The 22,818-nt window shown below is 44.0% G+C and overlaps 1 protein-coding gene across 3 annotated transcripts in view; it reads left to right on the top strand.

Annotated features, from left to right (window-relative positions):
• Positions 1–21,040, top strand: part of RGS20 (regulator of G protein signaling 20) — an 86,632-nt gene extending 65,592 nt beyond the window's left edge. For all 3 annotated transcript variants that reach the window (XM_045455311.1, XM_045455312.1, XM_045455313.1), the window contains 4 exons: positions 356–504; positions 11,791–11,877; positions 16,547–16,781; positions 20,035–21,040. In XM_045455311.1, coding sequence (XP_045311267.1) covers positions 356–504; positions 11,791–11,877; positions 16,547–16,781; positions 20,035–20,223 — 660 coding nt within the window. In that variant the 3' untranslated portion in view covers positions 20,224–21,040. The remainder of the gene's footprint in view (positions 1–355; positions 505–11,790; positions 11,878–16,546; positions 16,782–20,034) is intronic.
• Positions 21,041–22,818: the final 1,778 nt, after the last annotated feature.

Below are 22,818 nucleotides of genomic sequence, written 5' to 3'. Positions count from 1 at the left end.
CTGCGCCCCTGTGGTTCAGCCCGGAGGGACCACCCAGGCTGAGAAACGCCCTCCTCGTAGACCCCGCCGCCACGTGGTCACGTAGATGATGTGAGTGTTCGTCTGACGCCCCCCGCTGACCCGGGGGCGTTAGGGCGGGGACCCTCCACTCATCAGTCTCTTCACAGAGCTTGGCAGGTGCTAGACATGCGTGAATGCTGGCGATACCCATGGATTAAAAGCAGCAGGTTTGGCCAGAATTAGCGGAGATGACGTGGGGAGAGACACAGTGCGTCTTCTCAGCGGTCCACACAGCGGACTCCCTGGCCTTGTGTGGCGGTAACCGCCCACTCCCCTTCTCCTTGCGCTGTTGCAGCCCGTGGGATCCGAGCGGACGGAGGTGCGGAAACGGCAGATGCCCGCGGCCCAGGAGACCACCGGCCCCGCGCCGGGCCAGCACGGAGCGGGGAGCCGCGGCTCCAACGCCTGCTGCTTCTGCTGGTGCTGCTGCTGTAGCTGTTCCTGGTAAGCCCTGGGCCGCTGTCGTCACTACGCCGACCGGGAGGGGGCGCCCCTGAGTAGTGCCAGCTTGCGATTCCTTCTAGACTAGCGAACACCACGGCGTGCCTGCCGCTGATACGGGATCTCTGAAGGACGACAGACGCACACACAGAGACACAGACACACACACACACAGGGACACAGACACACACACAGAGAGACACACACACACAGGCACACAGGGACACAAAGACACACACACATATACACACAGGGACACAGACCCACACACACAGAGACACAGACACACACATAGACACACAGGGACACAGAGCCACACACACAGAGACACAGACACACACATAGACACACAGGGACACAGACCCACACACACAGAGACACAGACACACACACAGAGACACACAGGGACACACAGAGACACACAGGGACACACAGAGACACACACATATATACACACAGGGACACACACACACACACAGACGCACACACAGAGACACAGACACACAGACACACAGGGACACAGACACACACACACAGAGACACACATATACACACAGAGACGCACACATACACACACACACACAGGGACATACATGCATATACATACACACACAGAGATACATACATATATACACATACACACACATAGACACATACACACATATATATACATACACACAGAGACACACACATATACACACAGGGACACATACACACACACACAGACGCACACATAGGGACACAGACACACACACACAGACGCACACACAGGGACACAGACACACACACAGAGACACACACATATATACACACAGGGACACACACACACAGACGCACACACAGAGACACAGACACACACACAGGGACACAGAGACGCACACATATATACACATAGACACACATATATACACACAGGGACACACACACACACACAGATGCACATACAGAGACACAGACACACACACAGACACACAGGGATACAGACACACACACACAGGGACACAGACACACACAGAGACACACATATACACACAGGGACACAGACACACACACAGAGAGACACAGACACACACATATACACACAGAGACGCACACATATATACACATACACACACATATACACACAGGGACACATACAGACGCACATACGCACACACAGAGACACACACACACAGGGACACAGACACACACACATACACACAGAGATACATAGACACATTCACACATGCACATACACGTACACATATGCACACACAGAGACACGTACACACCCCTATACACATATAGACACATATACACAGAGACACATACATACACACAGAGATACATACATATATACACATACACACATACACATAGACACATGTGCACACACATGCACACACAGAGACACAGACACACATATATACATATACATACACACAGAGACACAGACACACACACAGACACAAACACGCACACAGACACAGACACACACATATACACACAGAGACACACACATATATACACATACACACACATATATGCACACAGGGACACATACACACACACAGATGCACATACGCACACACAGAGACACAGACAGACACACAGGGACACAGACACACACACATACACATACATACACACAGAGATACATAGACACATTCACACATGCACATACACGTACACATAAGCACACACAGAGACACGTACACACCCCTATACACATATAGACACATACACACAGAGACACATACATACACACAGAGATACATACATATATACACATACACATAGACACATGTGCACACACATGCACACACAGAGACACAGACACACATATATACATATACATACACACAGAGACACAGACACACACACAGACACAAACACACGCACACAGACACAGACACACACATATACACACAGAGACACACACATATATACACATACACACACATATATGCACACAGGGACACATACACACAGATGCACATACGCACACACAGAGACACAGACACACAGGGACACAGACACACACACATACACATACATACACACAGAGATACATAGACACATTCACACATGCACATACACGTACACATAAGCACACACAGAGACACGTACACACCCCTATACACATATAGACACATACACACAGAGACACATACATACACACAGAGATACATACATATATACACATACACATACACATAGACACGTGCACACACATGCACACACATATACACATACACACGTATATACATATACATACACACAGAGACAGACACACAGGGACACAAACACACGCACACAGAGACACAGACACACACATATACACACAGAGATGCACACATATATACACATACACACACATATATACACACAGGGACACATACATACACACAGGGACACACATGCATATACATACATACATACACACAGAGATACATACATATATACACAGACACACACACAGACACACATATATATACACATACACACAGAGAGACATATAGACACACACATACACTCATATACACACATACACAGACACATACACACACATATATACACATACACAGAGACATATGCACACACACACAGACACATATATACATATGCACACACATATATACACACAGAGACACATACACACACTCATAGAGACACACACATATGCACACACATACACACAGAGATACACATACAGACACATATACACATACACATATGCACATACATACATACACAGACATATGCACACATATATACACAGAGACACACAGACACACATATATACACGTACACAGAGACACATGCACACTCACACACAGACACACACAAACACATGCACATATGCACATACATGCATACATGTATGCACATGCATGTATACACAGAGACACATATATACACAGAGACACATATACACCTGCACATACATATACACATACATGTATACACATACACACAGAGACACATACGCAGAGACATGCACATGCATACACTTATGCATACATGTACACACATACACGCACATACACAGAGACAGACACATCCACACACAGAGCCACACACACATACACACACACATACGCACATATACACATACATACACACATGCACACATATGCATACACACACACACACAAAGGGGCCACGTATCCTAGCTTTTAAGGGACTTTCTATTCAAATCCCTGAAATCAGTTTAGTGTGTTAAACAACTAAAGAATAATCTAAGGCGGTTGGTGATAAAATATTACTTTGGGGGCAAAAACAGTAACTAGATGGTTAGAAAGGAATGAACTCAGGCACTCTACTTGGTAATAAAGGCTTGGTAGAAGTGTTCGAAGTCACGGTGGGTCTAAAAGGTTAAGTAGAGAGAGCACGGATTTTTATCTTCTGCTTCTCTTTTATCAACTTCAATTTTTAATAAAGGGAAATGTCAAAATCTATGCTTAACAGAGAGAAAAACGTAAAAACACAAGATAACTTACTGGTACAGGAAGATACACAGCGTTTGCTTAAAAAGAGAGAGACACAACTTGAATATAAAATATCCTTGACCATTTGAGTCCCTGTTAAAGTTCTGGAGAAGTGTATACAATTTACACCTAGAAATCGTAGGAACTTTAGGTGGCATTTCTGAAATCGTGACTATGAAAAGTGCTTATTTGCCCACCAAATGTGTGCCTGACTTCAGGCAATTAAAATTATTGGAAATTAAGTTATTGTAAATTTATGTTGAGCCAAGACCTCACTCCCCAGTGGAGAAGACGACCAGGTGACAGTGTAGCTGATCGAGAACAGTGACAGGACCGTTATAATTGGGGTAAAGCCAGTGGAGGCTGACATTAAATGTCCAGGAGAATTTGATCTCTTGCTTGATTTGGGCCGGCGTTAACTTCCAGGAAGTTCCGATCTGGTAGATGGGAGCCGGCAACACGACACTCCAAGGACTGATGGAACCATGGTGGTGGGTGGTTGGTCTATACAGCAGGTGGGAATATGGGGGGAGATGGGGCTGGCAGGAGCCGAGCGGTCTGGCTTGGTCAAGGCAAGGCTTCAGCCCCGAGGGGCGTCTAAAGGACTCGGCTGGAAACCGGAGGAGAAGCACGTGTGGCACACCCTCCACACGTGGGTGTCCAGGGAGGATACCCGCCAATGGTGAAGGGACTACGTTTAGGCCCCACCTTCCAGCCTTCACTCTGCTAATCAGTTTCAGTGAGCTAATTAAAGCTGATTGTGCGAGAGACGTGCAGGGATATCCTGGTGTGGGTGAGACCCCCATTTACCCCGTCACCCCTCCCTTCTCTGCTGCTTTAGAGGGACACGGAAGGCCGAGACCATGGCCTGAACAGTGTATGGGACTGATGGAGTAGACACAGCGGGTGGCCACAGGTCCCAGGGTAGGCTTCTACTGGCACCGGCCACAGCAAATAAATCATAAAGCCGGACATGGGCATCATCGCCCTAGCCAACACTTCCGTAGCACATATTGTGTATGCATTGAACAGACAACGGAGCAATGAGAGACAGTGTTGAATTGTTCAGTTGTGCGCCTGAAACTGATACAACACTGTATGTTAATTATAACTTTGACTAAAATAATATAAGAGAGCAGTGTCTTCCAAGAATGGAAGAAAAGTAATGAAAAAGTCAGTCAAACTATGATTCAAGAGTGTGGATAACATAAGACATCTTCAGACATACAAAGGCCTAGAGAGCTAGCTACCTTCAGACCTTCCCTAAAAGAAATAAGGAAGGATCTACTTCAGGAAGAAAAAGTGAACCCAGAGGGTAGTCATGGGAAACAGGTAACAATCATGGACACAAGACTGATCAAATATAGCTATAAAATGTCATATTTAATTGTGTGTTAAAAAGTGTCAGTACAGGGGCACCTGGGTGGCTCAGTCGGCTAAGTGTCTGACTCTTGCTTTCAGTTCAAGTCATGATCTTGTAGTTCGTGAGTTCGAGCCCCACACTGGGGTCTGCACCAACGGTGCAGAGCCTGCCTGGGATTCTCTCTCTTTCTCTTTTTTCCGTCCCTGCCCTGCTCGCACTCTCTCTCCCCCAAATGAATGAACAGACATTAAAAAGTATAAATCCAGAGTCATAAACAAATAATCTCATGTGCATGGTAGACAAACCAAGTAACTTAGACCAAAGTTACATTTTCTTCCCAAATTAATGGTATTCTTCATTAGTCAGAAGTACAACATGTAGTTTCCACACCAACGGAAGACGACAAAAGAAATACAGAAAACTACGAACATAGGACAAAAGTGGTTTTGACAAAAGAGAGAATAAACTATTCAGCAAACCCCAAGATACTTGGTATTAGGGTGACCAGCTCAACCCAGTTGCCTGAGATGTCTCGGTTTTAGCAGTGAAAAGCCCTACGTCCCAGAAAACCCACGAGTCCAGGCAAACCAGGAAAGTTGGTCACCCTACCTGGTATCCAAATCCACAAAAATAGACTCATATTCCTATATTGCATCACGTACAAAATCAGTCTCTCCCTACCCAAAAAAAACCCACAAAAAACAAAAAAACCAAAAAACCAAGATCAACTCATCCAGATGGTTACAGGCCTAAAGGTGAGAGGCCGAGAGTAAAATATAGGATAATATCTTTGTGATCTTGGCACTGGGAAGAATTACTTTTTTAAAAGATCCATTAAGTTGGCCACATTAAAAGGTTAAAATGTGCCTAACAAGAGAAATAAAAATCTATTTCCCACAAAGACTTGGACACGAATATTTATAGCAGTGTGATTAATACTAGCCCCAAACCGGAAGCAATCTAAATGTCCGTCAACTAACGAATGGATAAACAAAGCGTGATGTATATCCATACAGCGGAATGGGATTTGACCGTCAAAGGAATAAAGTATTAAAACTGCTAAAACATGGATAAACCTTGAAAAGATTATGCTAGGTGAAAGGAGCCAGAAACAAAAGAGCACTTACTGTATGATTCCATTTATGTGAAATGTCCAGAATAGAGACAGAAAGTAGATTAGCAGTTGCCTAGGACTAGGGGAGATGGGAGTTAGTGCTGATATATACAGATGTATACAGAGCTTCATTTAACAGTGATGATGAACTGTTCTAAAACCATGGTGATGGCTGCACAATTGTATTAATAAACTAAAACCACTGACTGGTACCATTGAAATTGGGGGTTGTATGGTGTATGAATTATATTTGGATAAAACAGTTTTGAAAATGTGTTTAACAAAATATATCAGAAATAAAATGAGCAGATAGAACATCCTGGGAGAAGATAATTACAATGGATTTAACAAAGAAAGAAATTAAACCTAGAGCATATAAAGAAAGAACTTCAGGAGACAAATAAGAACATAATGACCAAAAGGAAAATAAGCAAATGAAATAAAACAGGAAACATGATCCACTTGTGCTCCTACAAACAAGGATCAGATATATGAAAGTTAAACACATAGCCTTCTAATTTTTTTTTATGTTTATTTACTTTTGAGAGAGAGCAAGCAGGGGAGGGGCAGAGAGAAAGGGAGAGACAGAGAATCTGAAGCAGGCTCCAGGCTCTGAGCTGTCAACACAGAGCCCGACGCGGGGCTCGAACCCACAAACCATGAGATCATGACCTGAGCCAAAGTCGGACGGTCAACCGACTGAGCCATCCAGGCGCCCCTAAATACATAGCCTTCTAAATGTAACATTCTACTCTAAAAAAAAAAACTCTTGCACACATGCAAAAGGAGACACGTATGAGACGATTCATGGAAGCATGAATCTGTTTGACAAAAACTGAAAATGTCTATGAGGTTCATGAACAGGAAAATGGGTAAATATTTTCCAGTGTAGTTACAGTGCAACACCACACAGCATTTAAATTCATGTGCTGGAGGAAAAATTAAAAATAGAAAACAGATTGTAAAGCAGTGCATATCGTATAATAATACCTTTGCAAAATTTGAAATATGTTTTTGTATTTATATATATTTATATACATAGAGTAGCATAGCTATGAATGGAGTGAGAACAGATTCGGGATGGTAGTTCTCTCTGGAGTAGACGGGTGAAATGGGACGGAAGAAAGTACACAGCAAACTTCAACTGTCTCTATTTAATCTCCTTGATTTTTTTTCCCCCAACATGCCCTTGCGATTTATCCCTGTTGCTAATACATAGTAGAGTCGATTTTTAAGAAGAGTAAATGTCAGTATGTTTTGTAAGCCCTTGTTATTCTCTCAGAATTCTGCTTCACGGCCTTACGGCATTTCGTTTTATGAAAGGAGTCATTCAGATGCTTGATCCCTAAAACATAAACTTTTTCTTTCCCCTTCTAGAAGACTGAAGAATTTCTTCCTCTTCAGAACTAAAAAATTTACCAAAATGTATCTAACCATGGGACTTGTTTCACTGAATAGTTCTTCCACGTGGCGAGGAACTATTTTAACCGCCCGCAACGTTTTCTTGGCTTGTTCTACTGTGACAATTAACAAGAAACTCAGGTTTAAAAACTGACGCAAAATATACCTCTCACTTTTTTAGGAACACGTTATCTCATTAAGAAATATTCCTACTTCTTGGGGCGCCTGGGTGGCTCGGTCGGTTGAGCGTCCGACTTCGGCTCAGGTCACGATCTCACGGTCCGTGAGTTCGAGCCCCGCGTCAGGCTCTGTGCTGACAGCTCAGAGCCTGGAGCCTGCTTCCGATTCTGAGTCTCCCTCTCTCTCTGCCCTTCCCCGACTCATGTTCTGTCTCTCTCTGTCTCAAAAATAAATAAACGTTAAAAAGAAAAAAAAAAAAAAAAAAAATATATATATATATATATATATATATATATATATATATATATATTCCTACTTCTAAAAACAATGAGACGTGGAAAAAATGTCAAAGCTTAAATGAAGACTGTGTCATTCAATTCACAGTATAACTTCCGGGCCTCTTAGAAACCTTGTGTCAAATTCATCCTTTCTGTTCCTCCTGGATTTTTCGTACCCATTGTGTAGTGATGTTTTCTGCGTAACAAAAGAAGCGTAAGTCAAGCAGTACTAATGCTCTTGCAGCCAGAACACCCTCCAGATGCCTCCTAAGTTTGTTTTTGTTTTCAGAAACCGTTATTTACTGAAACTGGCATCGCGGAAGCAACAAGGCGGGAGCGTCCTGCACGTCTGATGACTTTGCATTAAAGAAAAACAGAGCTGCGTGCACACACGCCATTACTGAAAATCCATAAAGCAGATGTGCTGAAAATAGGCTGAACTGCTTCTGTAAAATGGTAGAAAGAGTGGAAAGGAAAGATATTTAATAAGGAGGATAGAAAAGATAGTACAGTGGCAATAGTCAGATAAAGCAAACTGAAATAACGGTAATAATCCATTTTGAAAAAACGTTTTAAAGATTTTATTTTGAAGTAATCCCTACCCCCAACGTGGGGCTTGAACTCAACAGCCCTGAGATCAAGAGTGACATGCCCCTGAGCCGGCCAAGCGCCCCCGTTTTGAAATCAATAGGGAACTGAAAGCCTTCCTGCCCAAAAGCAAGAACCAGGCGAGGATGTCTGTTGGATTTTAAGTATCAGTTGATGCAGCTGGGCAAGAGAAAACAACCTGAGGCCTAAGAACCAGAAGAGAAGTGATAAGGCTCTCCATCTGCAGAAGATAGGAGAGTACGCTCGGAAATGCCAAGAGATTGACTGCTCAGCTGATGCAAACACAAAAGAATTCAAATCGTAGAAAGATACAGAATTAGTGTAAAAAAGAATAGCCTTCAGAATGTAAAGAACTCTTAACAATTCCAAAATAAAAAAAACAAACCAATTTATATTTTTAAGTTTATTTATTTTGAGAGAGAGAGAGAGAGACACAGTAAGGGAGAGGCAGAGAGGGAGGAGGGGGACAGAAGATCTGAAGCAGACTCTGCTGACAGCACAGAGCCTGGTGCGGGGCTCGAACTCACAAACCGTGAGATCATGACCTGAGCCGAAGTCGGACCTTAACCGACTGAGCCACCCAGGCGCCCCTAAAAAACAAACCAAGTTAAAGGCAGGCACAAGATCTGAGTACACAGGTCTCCAAAGAAGATGTACAAATAACTAATAGATACATGAAAAAATACTCAATGTCATTAGCCATTTAGCAAAATGCAAAGCAAAACCACAATGAGATACCGCTTCATACCCCCTGAACTGGCGAGAATAAAAAGGACAGACAGTAACAAGTGTTGGCAAGGATGTGGAGAAACGGGGTCCCTCCAACATTGCCGGTAGGAATGCAAAATGGTGCTGCTACTTTGGAAAAGAGTTTGGGGACCTCTTCAAAATGTTAAAAATGGAGTTACCATATGAGAGCATTTCCATCCTGAAGTATCTACCCAAGAGAGAAAAACAAACATCCACAGAATGTGTGCATTGGCATTACTTATAATGGCCAAAAAGGGCAAATAACCTAGATACTCATCAACTGATTGATGGATAGCAAACTTCATATGACCATACAGCGGAAGGTGGTTAAGCTGCAAAAAGGCATGAAGTACTCATACCCGTTACAACATGAAGGAACCGTGAAAACATGCCAGGTGAAAAGAAGGCAGTCACCAAAGACAACATGCTGTATCATTCAAAAGAGGTGTATCTACAGAGACAGGACATAGGTTAGCACATGTCCAGGGCCGGAGGACGTGGGATGTGGGGGGTAATGAGGAGGGGTTGCTACATGGGGCTTCCTTCTGGAGTGATGGTTGCACAACCTTCTGATTATGCCGCAAACAACTGAGTTGTGCACTTTAAACAAGTAACTTCATGATGTGTCAACGATGGTTCAATAAAGCTATTAAGAAAGTAAGAGCCTTGGCGTGCCTGGGTGGCTCAGTCAGTGAAGCGTCTGTTGACTTCGGCTCAGATCACAATCTTGCTGTTCATGGGTTTGAGCCACACGCTGGGCTCTCTACCAATAGCTCGGAGCCTGCTAGGAATTCTCTCTCCCTCTCTCTCTCTCTCTGCCTCTCTCCCACTTGTGCGCTCTCTCTTGCACACGCTCTCTCGCTCAAAATAAATAAACACTTAAAAAAAAGAAAGTTGATATGTACAAACAGTACATATCAGTTGATATGTACAAACAGTACATATCAGTTGATATGTACAAACAGTACATATCAGTTGATATGTACAAACAGTAACCACTTAGGAGATTAGGTGGAATGGAACATTGCATTTGCAGTAACAACAAAAATAACTGAAATAAATTTACAAAAAAAAAATGTATAGGATATAAGGAAATTTAAAATCTCGTGGAAGATAATAAACTTTGATTGTATGCTTTCCTGGTTTTCTCCAACACTTTTGTATTTGTGCCTATGAAGATCTAAAACCTCCATTTTGACTGGAGAACACACACTTTTTTTCAAGGCACAAAAATGAAATGAAAACCCAAAACATCCTGATAACCTGACCTTTTTTATTACTTTCTAATGGACATGTTTTTATGAAAATAACTATTCTAAACATAAACTCTCCCTCAATTAGTGTAGACCACAATATGATCATTGATTTTGCTAATACTTTAGCATCATACTTTTGGTTTTCTTAAGGAAACCAATCTGGGTCAGTCTTTTTCAAGAAAAGAAAGAAATTCTACTTGGTAACCTGGAGTTCTTTAAAATATTCATGGGGGCGCCTGGGTGGCTCAGTCGGTTAAACATCCGACTTCAGCTCAGGTCATGATTTCACGGTTCGTGAGTTCGAGCCCCGTGTCAGGCTCTGTGCTGACAGTTCAGAGCCTGGAGCCTGCTTCAGATTCTGTCTCTCCCTCTCTCTCTGACCCTACCCCACTTGTGCTCTCTCTCTCTCTCCCTCCCTCCTTCAAAAACAAATAATAAACATTTAAAAAAATTTAATAATATATGTTTTGAGGGGGTGCCTGTGTAGCTCAGTCAGTTAAGGGTCCAACTTGAGCTCAGGTCATGATCTCACGGTTCGTGAGTTCGAGCCCCACGTAGGGATCTGTGCTGACAGCTCGGAGCCTGGAGCCTGCTTCACATTCTGTGTCTCCTTCTCTCTCTGCCCCTCCCCCGCTCTCACTCTGTCTCTGTCTCTCTCTCAAAAATAAATAGACATTAAAAAAAATTTTTTTTAAATGTACTCTTTGATATGTCTGACTGGCTCAGTCAATAGAGCATACAACTCTTAATCTTGGGAGTTGTGGGTTCAAGCCCCACGGGCGTAGAGATTACTTAAAAATAAAACCTTTAACATATTCCTTGATACAGAATGATCTCAAGTGACATTTAAATGTCCTGTTTCATGCAGTCTTACTGTTAGAAACCAAGAAGAACAGAGACCCAGGAGGGCCTCCCATGAGCTCAGACGAGAAGACCTTCCAACCTGTGAAGAAAGGTAAAGTCTCGTTATTGTTTAGCTTGCCAAATTGACAGAATGCTAGCCTTATCATTTTGATTTTTTTGCACCGTAACACACAGTTCCTCTAACTGCAATTTAATAACATCAAGTCACAATGTGGCACCACATTTTCTCTCTGCAGAATTCATTATGTGACGGGGAGAAAAATTAGTTCCGTTATTAATCTCATCCCTGCTAATCACAAATATAAATCGATGCTTCTTGACTAAACATGACGTTATCCTATTTTCATAAAGTAGACTTTTAAAAAGACCATAGTGAGGGGCGCCTGGGTGGCTCAGTCAGTTAAGCATCCGATTTCGGCTCAGGTCACGATCTCGCGGTTCGTGGGTTCGAGCCCCGTGTCGGGCTCTGTGCTGACAGCTCAGAGCCTGGAGCCTGCTTCGGACTCTGTGTCTCCCTCTCTCTCTGCCCCTCCCCCATTTGTGCTTTGTGTGTGTGTCTCTCAAAAAAATGAATAAACATTTAAAAAAAAATGTAAAAAGACCATAGTGAAACACACACGTTTGATTTCCAGGAAAGTTCTAAAGGTCTGTTTTTTTCTTAACTATAAGTTTACACTTAAGCTAATGTATTACTGTTTTAAGTATTCTGGGGAGGAAAAGTCGGGAAGAAAACACATAAATTACTTTCCATGATGTCAGATTTTTAAATTCTCTTTTTTTAAAGTTTATCTATTTATTTTGAGAGAGAGAGAAAGCAGGAGAGGGGCAGAGAGAGACGGAAAGAGAGAATCCCAAGCAGGTTCTGCCCTGCCAGCGTGGAGCCTGACCTGGGGCTCAAACTCATGACCACGCTGTCATGACCCGAGCCAAAATCAAGAGCTGGATGCTTAAGTGACCAAGCCACCCAGGCACCCCAAATTACCTCTTCTTGTTCATGTACTGACTTACTTTCATTTCCCTATTCTAATACTTTTTCTTGGTATTATGCCTGTATAATTACAGGTACTAGACAAATACCCTAAAAGTTGTGTTCAAATAGGTCTTGTATTATATTGCTTATTTTTGAAGGCAAAACAAAACAAGTAGCCTAAAAGGTTACTTAAGTGTGTGGGGTTTTTTTTTTTTTTTTTCATTCTTTATCTTCTTTATGCTTCCCCAGATTTCTCAAAGTCTGGGAAGCAGATTAAAATATTCCACAATTTGGGGCACCTGACATGCTCAGCTGGAGGCGTGTGAGGCTCTTGACCTCAGGGTCATGAGTTTGAACCCCACACTGGATGCTGAGATTACTAAAAAAATAAATAAAAACTTTTTTTAAATCTGGCAAAATTTATGAGTTTGTTTAAAAATAGCCTTTATCTTGAGGGCGCCTGGCTGGCTCAGTTGGAAAAGCGTGTGACTCTTGATCTGGAGGTTGTGAGTTCAAGCCCCATGTTGGGTGTAGAGATTACTAAAACAAACAAACTTTAAAAAATGACTTTTATCTTACATATTCTAGTATGTTGTATTCTGTACCAAAGCTTTAAGGCTCTTCTGTCTGGAACCAGAATGCCCACATCTAGGCCTGGCTGTACCCATCCTGCCAGTGTGAACTCGGGCACTTAGCCACACTCTGCCTCAGTTTCCTTGTGTGTGGAATGGGGATAATACTAATTTATTGTGGCTGTTGTCGTGAGCCTGGGAGCACGCAATATTTGCTGGCCATTACTTGCTCTCGATTAAATTCAATAACGTGAAATGACTCTTTCTAACTTAATGCCTTGTGTTTCCCATTCTACTTAGACATTATTATTTGCATTTGCCTCGTATGTCTTTGCCTATTTGTTCTTAATTTTTTAAATACTTAGTAAGCTTCCTGAAAATAGCATTATGCCGGATTTTGGCCCAGGTTCGGTCTGTCTCTAAATGGGGAATTAGAATCCAGTTACAGTGGGCCAGTTGTTTTGATGATGATTGGTAAGTTTAATCTTCCAGCATATTCTTTGAATCCTGGTAAGACCTCCTAATTATTTCCTTAATTTCTGCTTGTTTGGTTTGGGTTTTGGCTTTTGCTACATGAACTGTGCCTTCTTTGCTTTTAGGTTCTTCAGTACTACGGAAAGTATATGCTCCCTTATTTTAAATATTTTTATTATTTTTATTATATTTTTATTTTTGTAAGTAGGCTCCACCCCCAATGTGGGGCTCCAACTAAACGATCCTGAGATCGAGAGTTGCACGCTCTACAAACTGAGCCGGCCTGGTGCCCCTGCTCTCTCCTATTTTAAAAATAATAAATAAGTAAATAATAAATAAATAAACATCTACTACCGATTGCCTTTAAGTTTTTCAAAGTCATTCTTTAATATATATTTCTTAAATTGAAGGAGTAAAAAGGTATCTTTTGAATCCTCGTATTTAAGGAACATAAGTTAGCACACTGTAGTCAGCCACACCAGTTTGATTAACCTTTCTGAAAAGACTCCAAGATTTTTATGCAGATTACTCTAAATTATTATGCTTTAAATAATCTTTTCAACATCTTTTAAAACATTTTCTTTCAAAACAAATTTTCCTAGGGGCGCCTGGGTGGCTCAGTTGGTTAAGCATCTGATTTGGGCTGAGCTCATGATCTCATGGTCCTTGGGTTCGAGCCCTGCATCGGGCTCTGTGCTGACAGGGTCAGAGCCTGGAGCCTGCTTCGGGTTCTGTGTCTCCCTCTCTCTCTGACCACCACCCCCCCCCCACTTGCACTCTCTCTCTCTCTCTCCCTCCCTCTCAAAAATAAACAGTAAAAATTTTCAAAAAAATGAACTTTCCTAGTTATGGGAAACCTACTTTAGGTTTTTTTTTTCATGATGAAAAATCTACCCAATATGGAAACAAAACCCCAACACTACAAAAGTTTTGCAGTAAAAACCCAGTCTTCCTTTTTTTGTAGACCTTGCCCCGATCTCCGGATACAACTGCCATCAGTGGTTTTTCTATATATCCTCAAAGGAATTTTCGGTGCATTTATACACAGTTGTATTGAAATGGGATCCTTCTATACACAGTGAATCTAATTTAGAAACTAAACTCGAAAGTATGGTTTGAACATCTATGTTCTTTTTTGTTTGCTGACTACTTTCTATAACCCATTTTCTCCGGTCTTGAGCTTTTATGCATGCTTCACTGCTGGGTCATTATAATCCATCTTCAAGATACAATTTCAAGAAAGGGACATAGAATTTACACCACGAACCTCTGTATATGTGAGTGTGTGTTTTCTATGAATAACTAGGGCAAGTAGTTACATATCCGATTTTTGGGTACTCAGCCCGCACCCCTCAAAACTGAACACAGAACTTTTGGCAGCATGGCGGACTAGGTCATGGGAGCCCCCCCCCCCCCCCCCCCCCCAGTGCAGAACAACAGATTTTGCATGATTCTCAAGTTTTTGCATCGCTGGACTCATAGACAGTAAGGAAAACAACAAAGTGCCTGAAAAACAAAACCAAATGAGAAATGGGCACAACCCTGAGTGGTGACAGCTAAGCACCGGGCAGGAGGGTTTTCTCTGGGAACACGTGCAGAGCAGGGTGGGGACAGGGCGTTGAAAGGGACATCGCAGCTTAAGCCCTGACCTATGAAAGGAGCCCTGGTGGTCCTGGGTCAGTGACACCTCCTAGATGTATTTCCAAAGAAGCAGGTACCCACCCTCTCTAGAGGAAAGAACATCTCCCCAACTTTCACTCTCCATTGTCTAAAGGCGAAGACCAACCAGAAACTAAACTAAAACTAAAAGGACACAGCCCCCAAATGACAGGCAGTAGAAACAATACTTGGATTCAGAGCCTGAAGGACTTCAGGGATGAGAATTCTCTGTAATACAGTGTAAAATAATCGTCTCTGAAATGTTTAAACCGATTAAAGGTGGAATCACAAAAGTAAGCGAGCAGAATTCAACTATCAAAGATGTCCAGGAGGACCGTGGAGTACTGTAGTTTTGCAAGACGTCACCTGGGGGAAAGTGGGCGCATGGTGCATGGGATCCCTCTGTATTAATTTTTGTCTTAAAAAAAAGTTACTGTTTTCTTAAAATTTCCTTAACGTTTATTTATTTTTGAGACAGACAGAGCATGAGTCGGGGAGGGGCAGACAGAGAGGGAGACACTGAATCCGAAGCAGGTTCCAGGCTCTGAGCTGTCAGCACAGAGCCCGTCGTGGGGCTTGAACTCACAGAGTGTGAGATCGTGACCTGAGCCAAAGTCGGCCGCTCAACCGACCGAGCCCCCCAGGCGCCCCCCGTCTCTTTCCAGCGTTAAAAACCACGAAGGAGACACAGTCCCGTTGCTGTTCTGGAAGGCAGTGTGCTGAGGTCTGCCTTAGTCCTGTCGCGGGGGACTGGAGAGTTCTGGTCAGCTGCTTCCAGGATTTTTCTTCACTGTTAACAATTTGAAAGCTTTGCCGGGACTCCTCTAGGTGCAAACGCACGCGTTCTCAGCAGCGATCCTAGCGACTGGTTTCCCGGCAGTTGGGCAGTGGCCATGCCCTCCAGCAAAGACAATTTCACACGCTCGTGTTTTTGCCAGAGGCTTCAGGAAATGGGAACAGCTCGCGCTCTCTTCCTAGGCGCCCATTTCCATTCTCGGTTGGGGAAAAGGTGCGTTTCTGGTGAGGAATTGCAAAGACCAGTAACCGCGGTCCCCCTGGCCCTTCTCTTTCTGTCTCCACCAAAGCCCAAGCCCCACTCTGGAAGAAGTCAGCGCCTGGGCTCAGTCGTTCGACAAGGTAATGCTTACCCCGGCGGGAAGGAATGCCTTCCGGGAGTTCCTCCGAACAGAATTCAGTGAAGAAAATATGCTTTTCTGGATGGCGTGTGAGGAGCTGAAAAAGGAAGCTAATAAGACCGTTATCGAAGAGAAAGCAAGGACAATCTACGAAGACTACATTTCCATTCTTTCTCCGAAAGAGGTACGTACCCTACTCCGGAGGTTTCCTCCCAGGAGGCCGTTGGTCCAATGAACCCCCTCAGGGTCTGGTCACCTGACACGGTTACAGTTACTCCAGAATAGAGAACACACCGCACCCAGACTCATGGCATTCGGGTGCCTTTGACTGTGGTCTCACAAGCGGGCTCTGAGTGCTCCCTAAACTCTGTGAAAGATTTTGCGCCTTTTTCTGGGGAAAAAAGCATTCATGACTTTCCTCACATTCTCCAGGAGGGGGAGTCTGTGCATTTTATTGTAAACACCGCTTAAAACTATTCTACCCTGTAAGCATTTCTTTAAAGAAAAGTATCCCCTTCTTCTGAGCAAAATCTTTTTTACAGGTATTTTTATTTTAATAGAAATAGCATCACTGATAGGATACGGAGGCCGCGTAGGTTTTCCCTAGGGGGTCCTTTCCTTATAGCAGAGAAATCAGATGAGTGAAATCAATCAAGTTTCCATCCCCAGTTTTTGTTCCCCCAAAGCTAAAATCTAGGGGGTCAGGTTGATCTCAAAACCTAGTATCTTGTAGCTCTAATTGTAAAATCACCCATTCTTTCCTCCTACGTGCCCCTAAGAATATCAAGTCAATAAACCAGGGCCTCTCCTGCCAAGGAGCTCGGTCAAGGGGGCAGACAGACACGGAGTCCCTGGTGTGCCACATGGGCTGGCGGAGTGAGCCATCAACGGGGGGGTGGGGCAGGAAGGAGGCACAGGAACTAGGAGATGCCATGGACGAACTAAGGATGTGAAAAGGAAATGGCCAGAAACACGACGGGATGAAGACATCCCAGAGGACGGGACTCGATGTGCCAAGGGTAAAAGCATGCAGTCCCGTGAACTGTGAGAACGTCAGTAGTTTGGCACACTGACCGTGACACGTCTCCCAAACCACTAGGGCTGCTGGTAGACAGCAGGAAGAGAGTTCAGGAAAGGGGGTGGACTAAGAGCATCGAAGCGTTTGGGGGCCACGCTGAGGTTTTCTGATGGTCATCTTGGGAAGCCCTCGGATGTTAGCCTGGCAACATCGTCGAATTTGGATTTTCAAAAGACCAGCGTAGCTGCACAGTGGATTAGGAGGAGACGAGAGGCGGGGGAAGCTACCAGACTGATTACTGCAGACGGGACACGATGAGCCATAGTGGGGTCAGCTGGAGGGAAACCAGAGAGGCGGGGTTTCATTTGAGGTGAATCCCAGCGTCTGGACGATTCCCACGTGTCTGGGCGGGCTGGACGGTGGCGTAGTTCATGGAAACTGGGCAGACAGGGCGGGGATCGTGCCTGGGAGAAAGACAGCGGGGCTCCACTTTGCTTAAGTTTGTGTTTTTAAGTTGGAGCTACTCCGTCGACAGACGTATGAATGTAGAGTTCAGAAAAGTCATTTCCAGTTTGGGTTAACAAAAGCAAGAGAATTTTCGTCCTCCAATATATGGCTTCCACACATTCTTATTTAGTCATGATTTTGCTTCCTTTTGTTGAGATGCGATTTTTCCTCACTGACTTTTAAAGCATCAAAGAACCGAACCACTTGTTAGCAAACGTGTGAAGCAAAAAAGGATATGAAAAGATGACCCTTTCTTCCCCAACGTAGGCATCTATTACTTGAAATATAACAGCATCGACATTTGTAAGAGCTTAGATTTTGGGGTCAGATGCCCTTGGGTTTGAACCCTGGTTCTCTCGTTTAGTGGCTCCATAACCTTTGGTATATTTCCGCACCTCTCTGGGCGTCTGTTTCCTCATCTGTACAAACGGGACATCCCCATGTCCCTGTTCGTTTGGGAGGGTTACAAGGGAGGACAGGTGCAGAGCCCCAACACAGCACCTGGCAGAGTCGTCACACCCTGGGTGGCCCCTTCACGAAGCAACCGTCTGTGTCCGTTCCGTCATCCCGAGCTGACACTCCCAGAGACCTTCTTCGTGCGGAGGCCGCAGAGAACGAAGTAATTCTGTGTGCCGCATCTGTGCGTGAGCTAGAATGTCCCCGGTGGTTTCTGTAGTACTTCGGTTTAATTCTCCAACAAGAGCAGATGATTTCTTCTTCCTTCCAGCCAATGATATGTATCAAGCCCCTCGTTCGGCAGGAGCCGTGCCCCTGGGCCCCCGGGCCTGACACTCGGGAAGCTTCTACGAGAGGACTGCCTCGTGCTGAGGGCTGCCGCAAGAATAAGCTTGGGGGCCAGGGGCCAGTAAAGGTTCTTCACGCAGCAGGGAAGATGTGTGAGTTCAGTTCTGCAGCCTGGGGAAAGTCTGAGCCCAGCGGCTTGCTCTGGTCTAGGAGACAGCCTTCTCTAGGACGAGGCAGACATCAGAGAAGGAGCCGACATCTACTAAGGACTTCCTGAATTCCACGCACTTTAAATAAATTCTCATTAAATCCCCCCACCCCCCAGCTACCGTCATCATCACCCCCTTTGTGGAGGAGTTCGCTAGGGCATGGTTTACTTTGCCTAAGCCCCCAAACTAAGCGGTGGCATAGCTGGGATTTAAACACAGGCCCTGTGCGCTTTTAACCCTCGCACAGTGCTCTGAGTTAGCTTCCACTCGGCAGCCGGCCGGACATTCCTGGCAATCTGTGACTGTGTTCTTAGCTGGCTACAGCCTGGGACCTCCAGGTTTTAGCCCTAACGGTGTTAAGAAATTAGCAAGGGATAAGTTTGTGCACGCTTTTTTCTTCCAAGGACATTGTACATTTTAAAGAAGGAAAACGGGGGCATCTGGATGGCGCAGTTGGTTGAACATCTGACTCTTGATCTCATAGTGTGTGGGTTCGAGCCCCACATGGGGCTCTGTGCTGATGGCACAGCCTTCTGGGATTCTGTCTTTCCTTCTCTCTTCCTCTCCCCAGCTTATGCGTGTACTCTCTCTCTCTCTCCTTCAAAATAAATGAACTCGAAATAATTTAATAAATAAGACAATGTGGTTTTCTAAAGCATCGCGATCCCCACGAGCATTACTTGTGAGAAATACACATCGTCACGCCTTCCCCACGCCTACCGAATCAGACACTCTGCAGGTGGGGCCCCGCAATCTGTTTAACAAGTGGCTTCTGATGCCGCTGAAGTTAGAGAACCCCTGTTCACTATGTGTTCCGTTTCTCTTTCAGCAATTTAGATTTTCGGATAACTTTGTTTGGTTTGGGATTAAAAAAAAAAAAAAAAAAAGCCACGGGAGTTTGGGATGGGTCTCCGGAGAGAAACAGATCTAACACAACTCTTACTTGTTTCGATTGGCAGGTCAGCTTGGACTCCCGCGTAAGAGAAGTCATCAACAGGAACATGGGAGAGCCCTCCCAACACATATTCGATGACGCCCAACTTCAGATCTACACCTTAATGCACAGAGACTCGTATCCCCGGTTCATGAACTCTGCCCTCTATAAAGATTTGCTTCAGTCCTTATCTGAGAAATCAGTCGAAGCATAGGATGTTATCAAATGTATTTATTATTAATAAAATAATAAAAGAACTCATGGACTATGTCTAGTACAGGGAACTTAGAGACAGTAGTATGTTCTTACTAGAGCCATCCGCGGGCTATTTTAATAACAGATGCTTCCTTCCACAGAAGGCTATGTATTCATAATGTCAGTTGCAGCCACCGTTAGTGACACTTTTGGAAAACGACGGGTACGGCCGCCTTAGAAAAAGATAGTACGTTTACATTCACAGTAACAGTCGCATGTCGCGAATGGCGAAGGATATACTAGAAGACTAGACTGCCTGGGGCATGTACGTCCACTGGAGCAAACAGGACTGCTTTCGTTTTGCCTGAGTTCAGTATCTGATGACTTTCCTCCCAAAGAAAAGGCATTCAAGTGTTTCTTAGCTACTCCTTCCTTCCGTCGGGCTGTCTTGAATGTTTTGCTTCTCAGTGCCATTACCGGACCCCAGTTCCCATCTGACCAAGATGTGTCACCACTATTCATAAGGACGGTATTGCGCTCTCAGAAGACGTGTATGCAGATACATATAGGTGCATGTGTATCTATACCAGTTAATGTAAGGAACTGTGCTCTTAGGTGGGTCGGTCTCCTGTTCCGTAAGGGAAGTAGTGTTTAGAAAATTCTTTTGTTGACAAGTCGCTGTTTTATCATCGTGATCTGCCAGCCTAAAGAATGGACTTTTAACTCACAGCTTAGTCGTGTTCGTAACAAAACTTTCAAATAAGCATATTTCCGTTTTTATTATTCGAAGAAATATGGGCATTTTCACTCTAAAAAAATAAAGCACAAGAGTTTTATCTCTTTTTTTTTCACGTCAGTATTTGGGAACGTCCGATTAAATAAGAAGGGTTACATGTGAGGTTTAGGCTCTGGCTTACTACTTTCCTTCCTAATCTGTAGGGGTCCCCTGGTTCTTCTACCCCCTTCTCGTTGTTTCAATTACTGCCAACATGCTCATGGCTCCCAAATTAGGACCCGGTGTAGATTTCCTCCAGCACGTCACAATCAGCTGCCGGCCGGACCCCTCCCCTCGTATATCCCAGAGGACTGAAACTCATCCAGATTCTGACTTCTCATCCCACTGGCCCCCCACCTCCAAGCCCCTCCCCGATCACCCAGCCAGTCACCTACGCTCCTATCCAGGTGCTAACTTTTCCCTGCTTTCTCCTCGCAAACACAATCGCCAAGCCCGGCTCATCTTTACTCAATATTTCTCGTGTGTCTCTTCTTCCTTCTTCCCATCCCCTTGATCTCACACCTGCCATCATCATTGCCAAGAGCCCCCTAACTGGTCTCCCTGCCCCAATCTCAGCCTTTCAAATCCACCTTCCAAAATGCCACATCTTTCTTACACGCAAATCTGCCCAACACCCTCCCCCTACTCCTTAGAATCTTTAGTAACTCCGGATTGCCCAGAGTACAAATACCAAATTCTCATTACAGCGTACAAGCAAGGGCCTCTATAGTCGGGCTACGGCTCCCTAGCCAACCCCACACAGGTTTAGATCCTAGAATATATGCTTATAGACAAGGCACTTCTTACCTTCATAACCACTCACACCGTTCATACTCTCCGCTACTCGTACCCCTCTCTACAACGCCACCCTTCAGTCAGCTCACTCCAGTCATTCCTTTAAGATTTACCCACACACGACTGCCTCCAAGAAGCCTTACCTGACCTCCTGATTCATACTTCCATTGTGCTGGGTGCCATTCTTTAGGATTCCAGGATTTTCCTATACGGATACTTACCTGAGTCTACAAATCATGATTACCAATCTGTCCCATTAGACCGTAAGCTCCAGTGGCATTGGAAATAAACCTTATCGCTCATTATATATATAACCTAATTAGGAACAGTATTTGATAAATGTAGAACTGGAGAGTTATACCATGAAAACAGAATTTCCCATAATTAAGAAAAAAACATTCCATTCCAAATTTGTTTCACAATGTGTCACATCTCAGAAAGAGACCATCACAGCCCATGTGGCTATGGAACTCACAACTACTACCTACTAATCCAGTGAGTAAACGGGTAGTGACATCTATGTGTACGAAAGAATCCGGAAGCCACTCCAAAAGTATCCTTCAAATTCAATGCAATTCCAAGGTTTTTGAATATTCTTAAGTAAACTTTGAAGAGTTTGTTGGGGTGGATGGCGCTCCATTTGGAAAAAACTGATATATAAATAAAAATTCCGGGACGGTTTAAAGATAAGAGCTTTTTAAAAAAAGAACATTATAGCCTGGGTGGCTCAGTCGGTTAAGCGTCCGACTTCGGCTCAGGTCGTGATCTCACGGTTTGTGAGTTCAAGCCCCGCGTCGGGCTCTGTGCTGACAGCTCGGAGCCCGGAGCCTGATTTGGGTTCTGTGTCTCCCTCTCTCTCTGTCCCTCCCCTGCTCACGCTCTGTCTCTTTCTATCAATAATAAATAAACGTTAAAAAATTATTTAAAAAGATTAAAAACGATGGTCATAAAGACAAAAAGATTACACCAAATTCAAATTCAAACGAGAGGATAGTGGTTACTATTTCCCCTCTAGATTTGCCAAAACCAAAGGTTTGCTAGGAT

The sequence above is a fragment of the Leopardus geoffroyi genome, chromosome C3 (genome assembly GCF_018350155.1).
Source record: "Leopardus geoffroyi isolate Oge1 chromosome C3, O.geoffroyi_Oge1_pat1.0, whole genome shotgun sequence".
NCBI classification, from domain to species: domain Eukaryota; kingdom Metazoa; phylum Chordata; class Mammalia; order Carnivora; family Felidae; genus Leopardus; species Leopardus geoffroyi.
The sequence above is the reverse complement of the archived record's forward strand: the minus strand, read 5'-3'. Positions and strand labels throughout refer to the sequence as shown.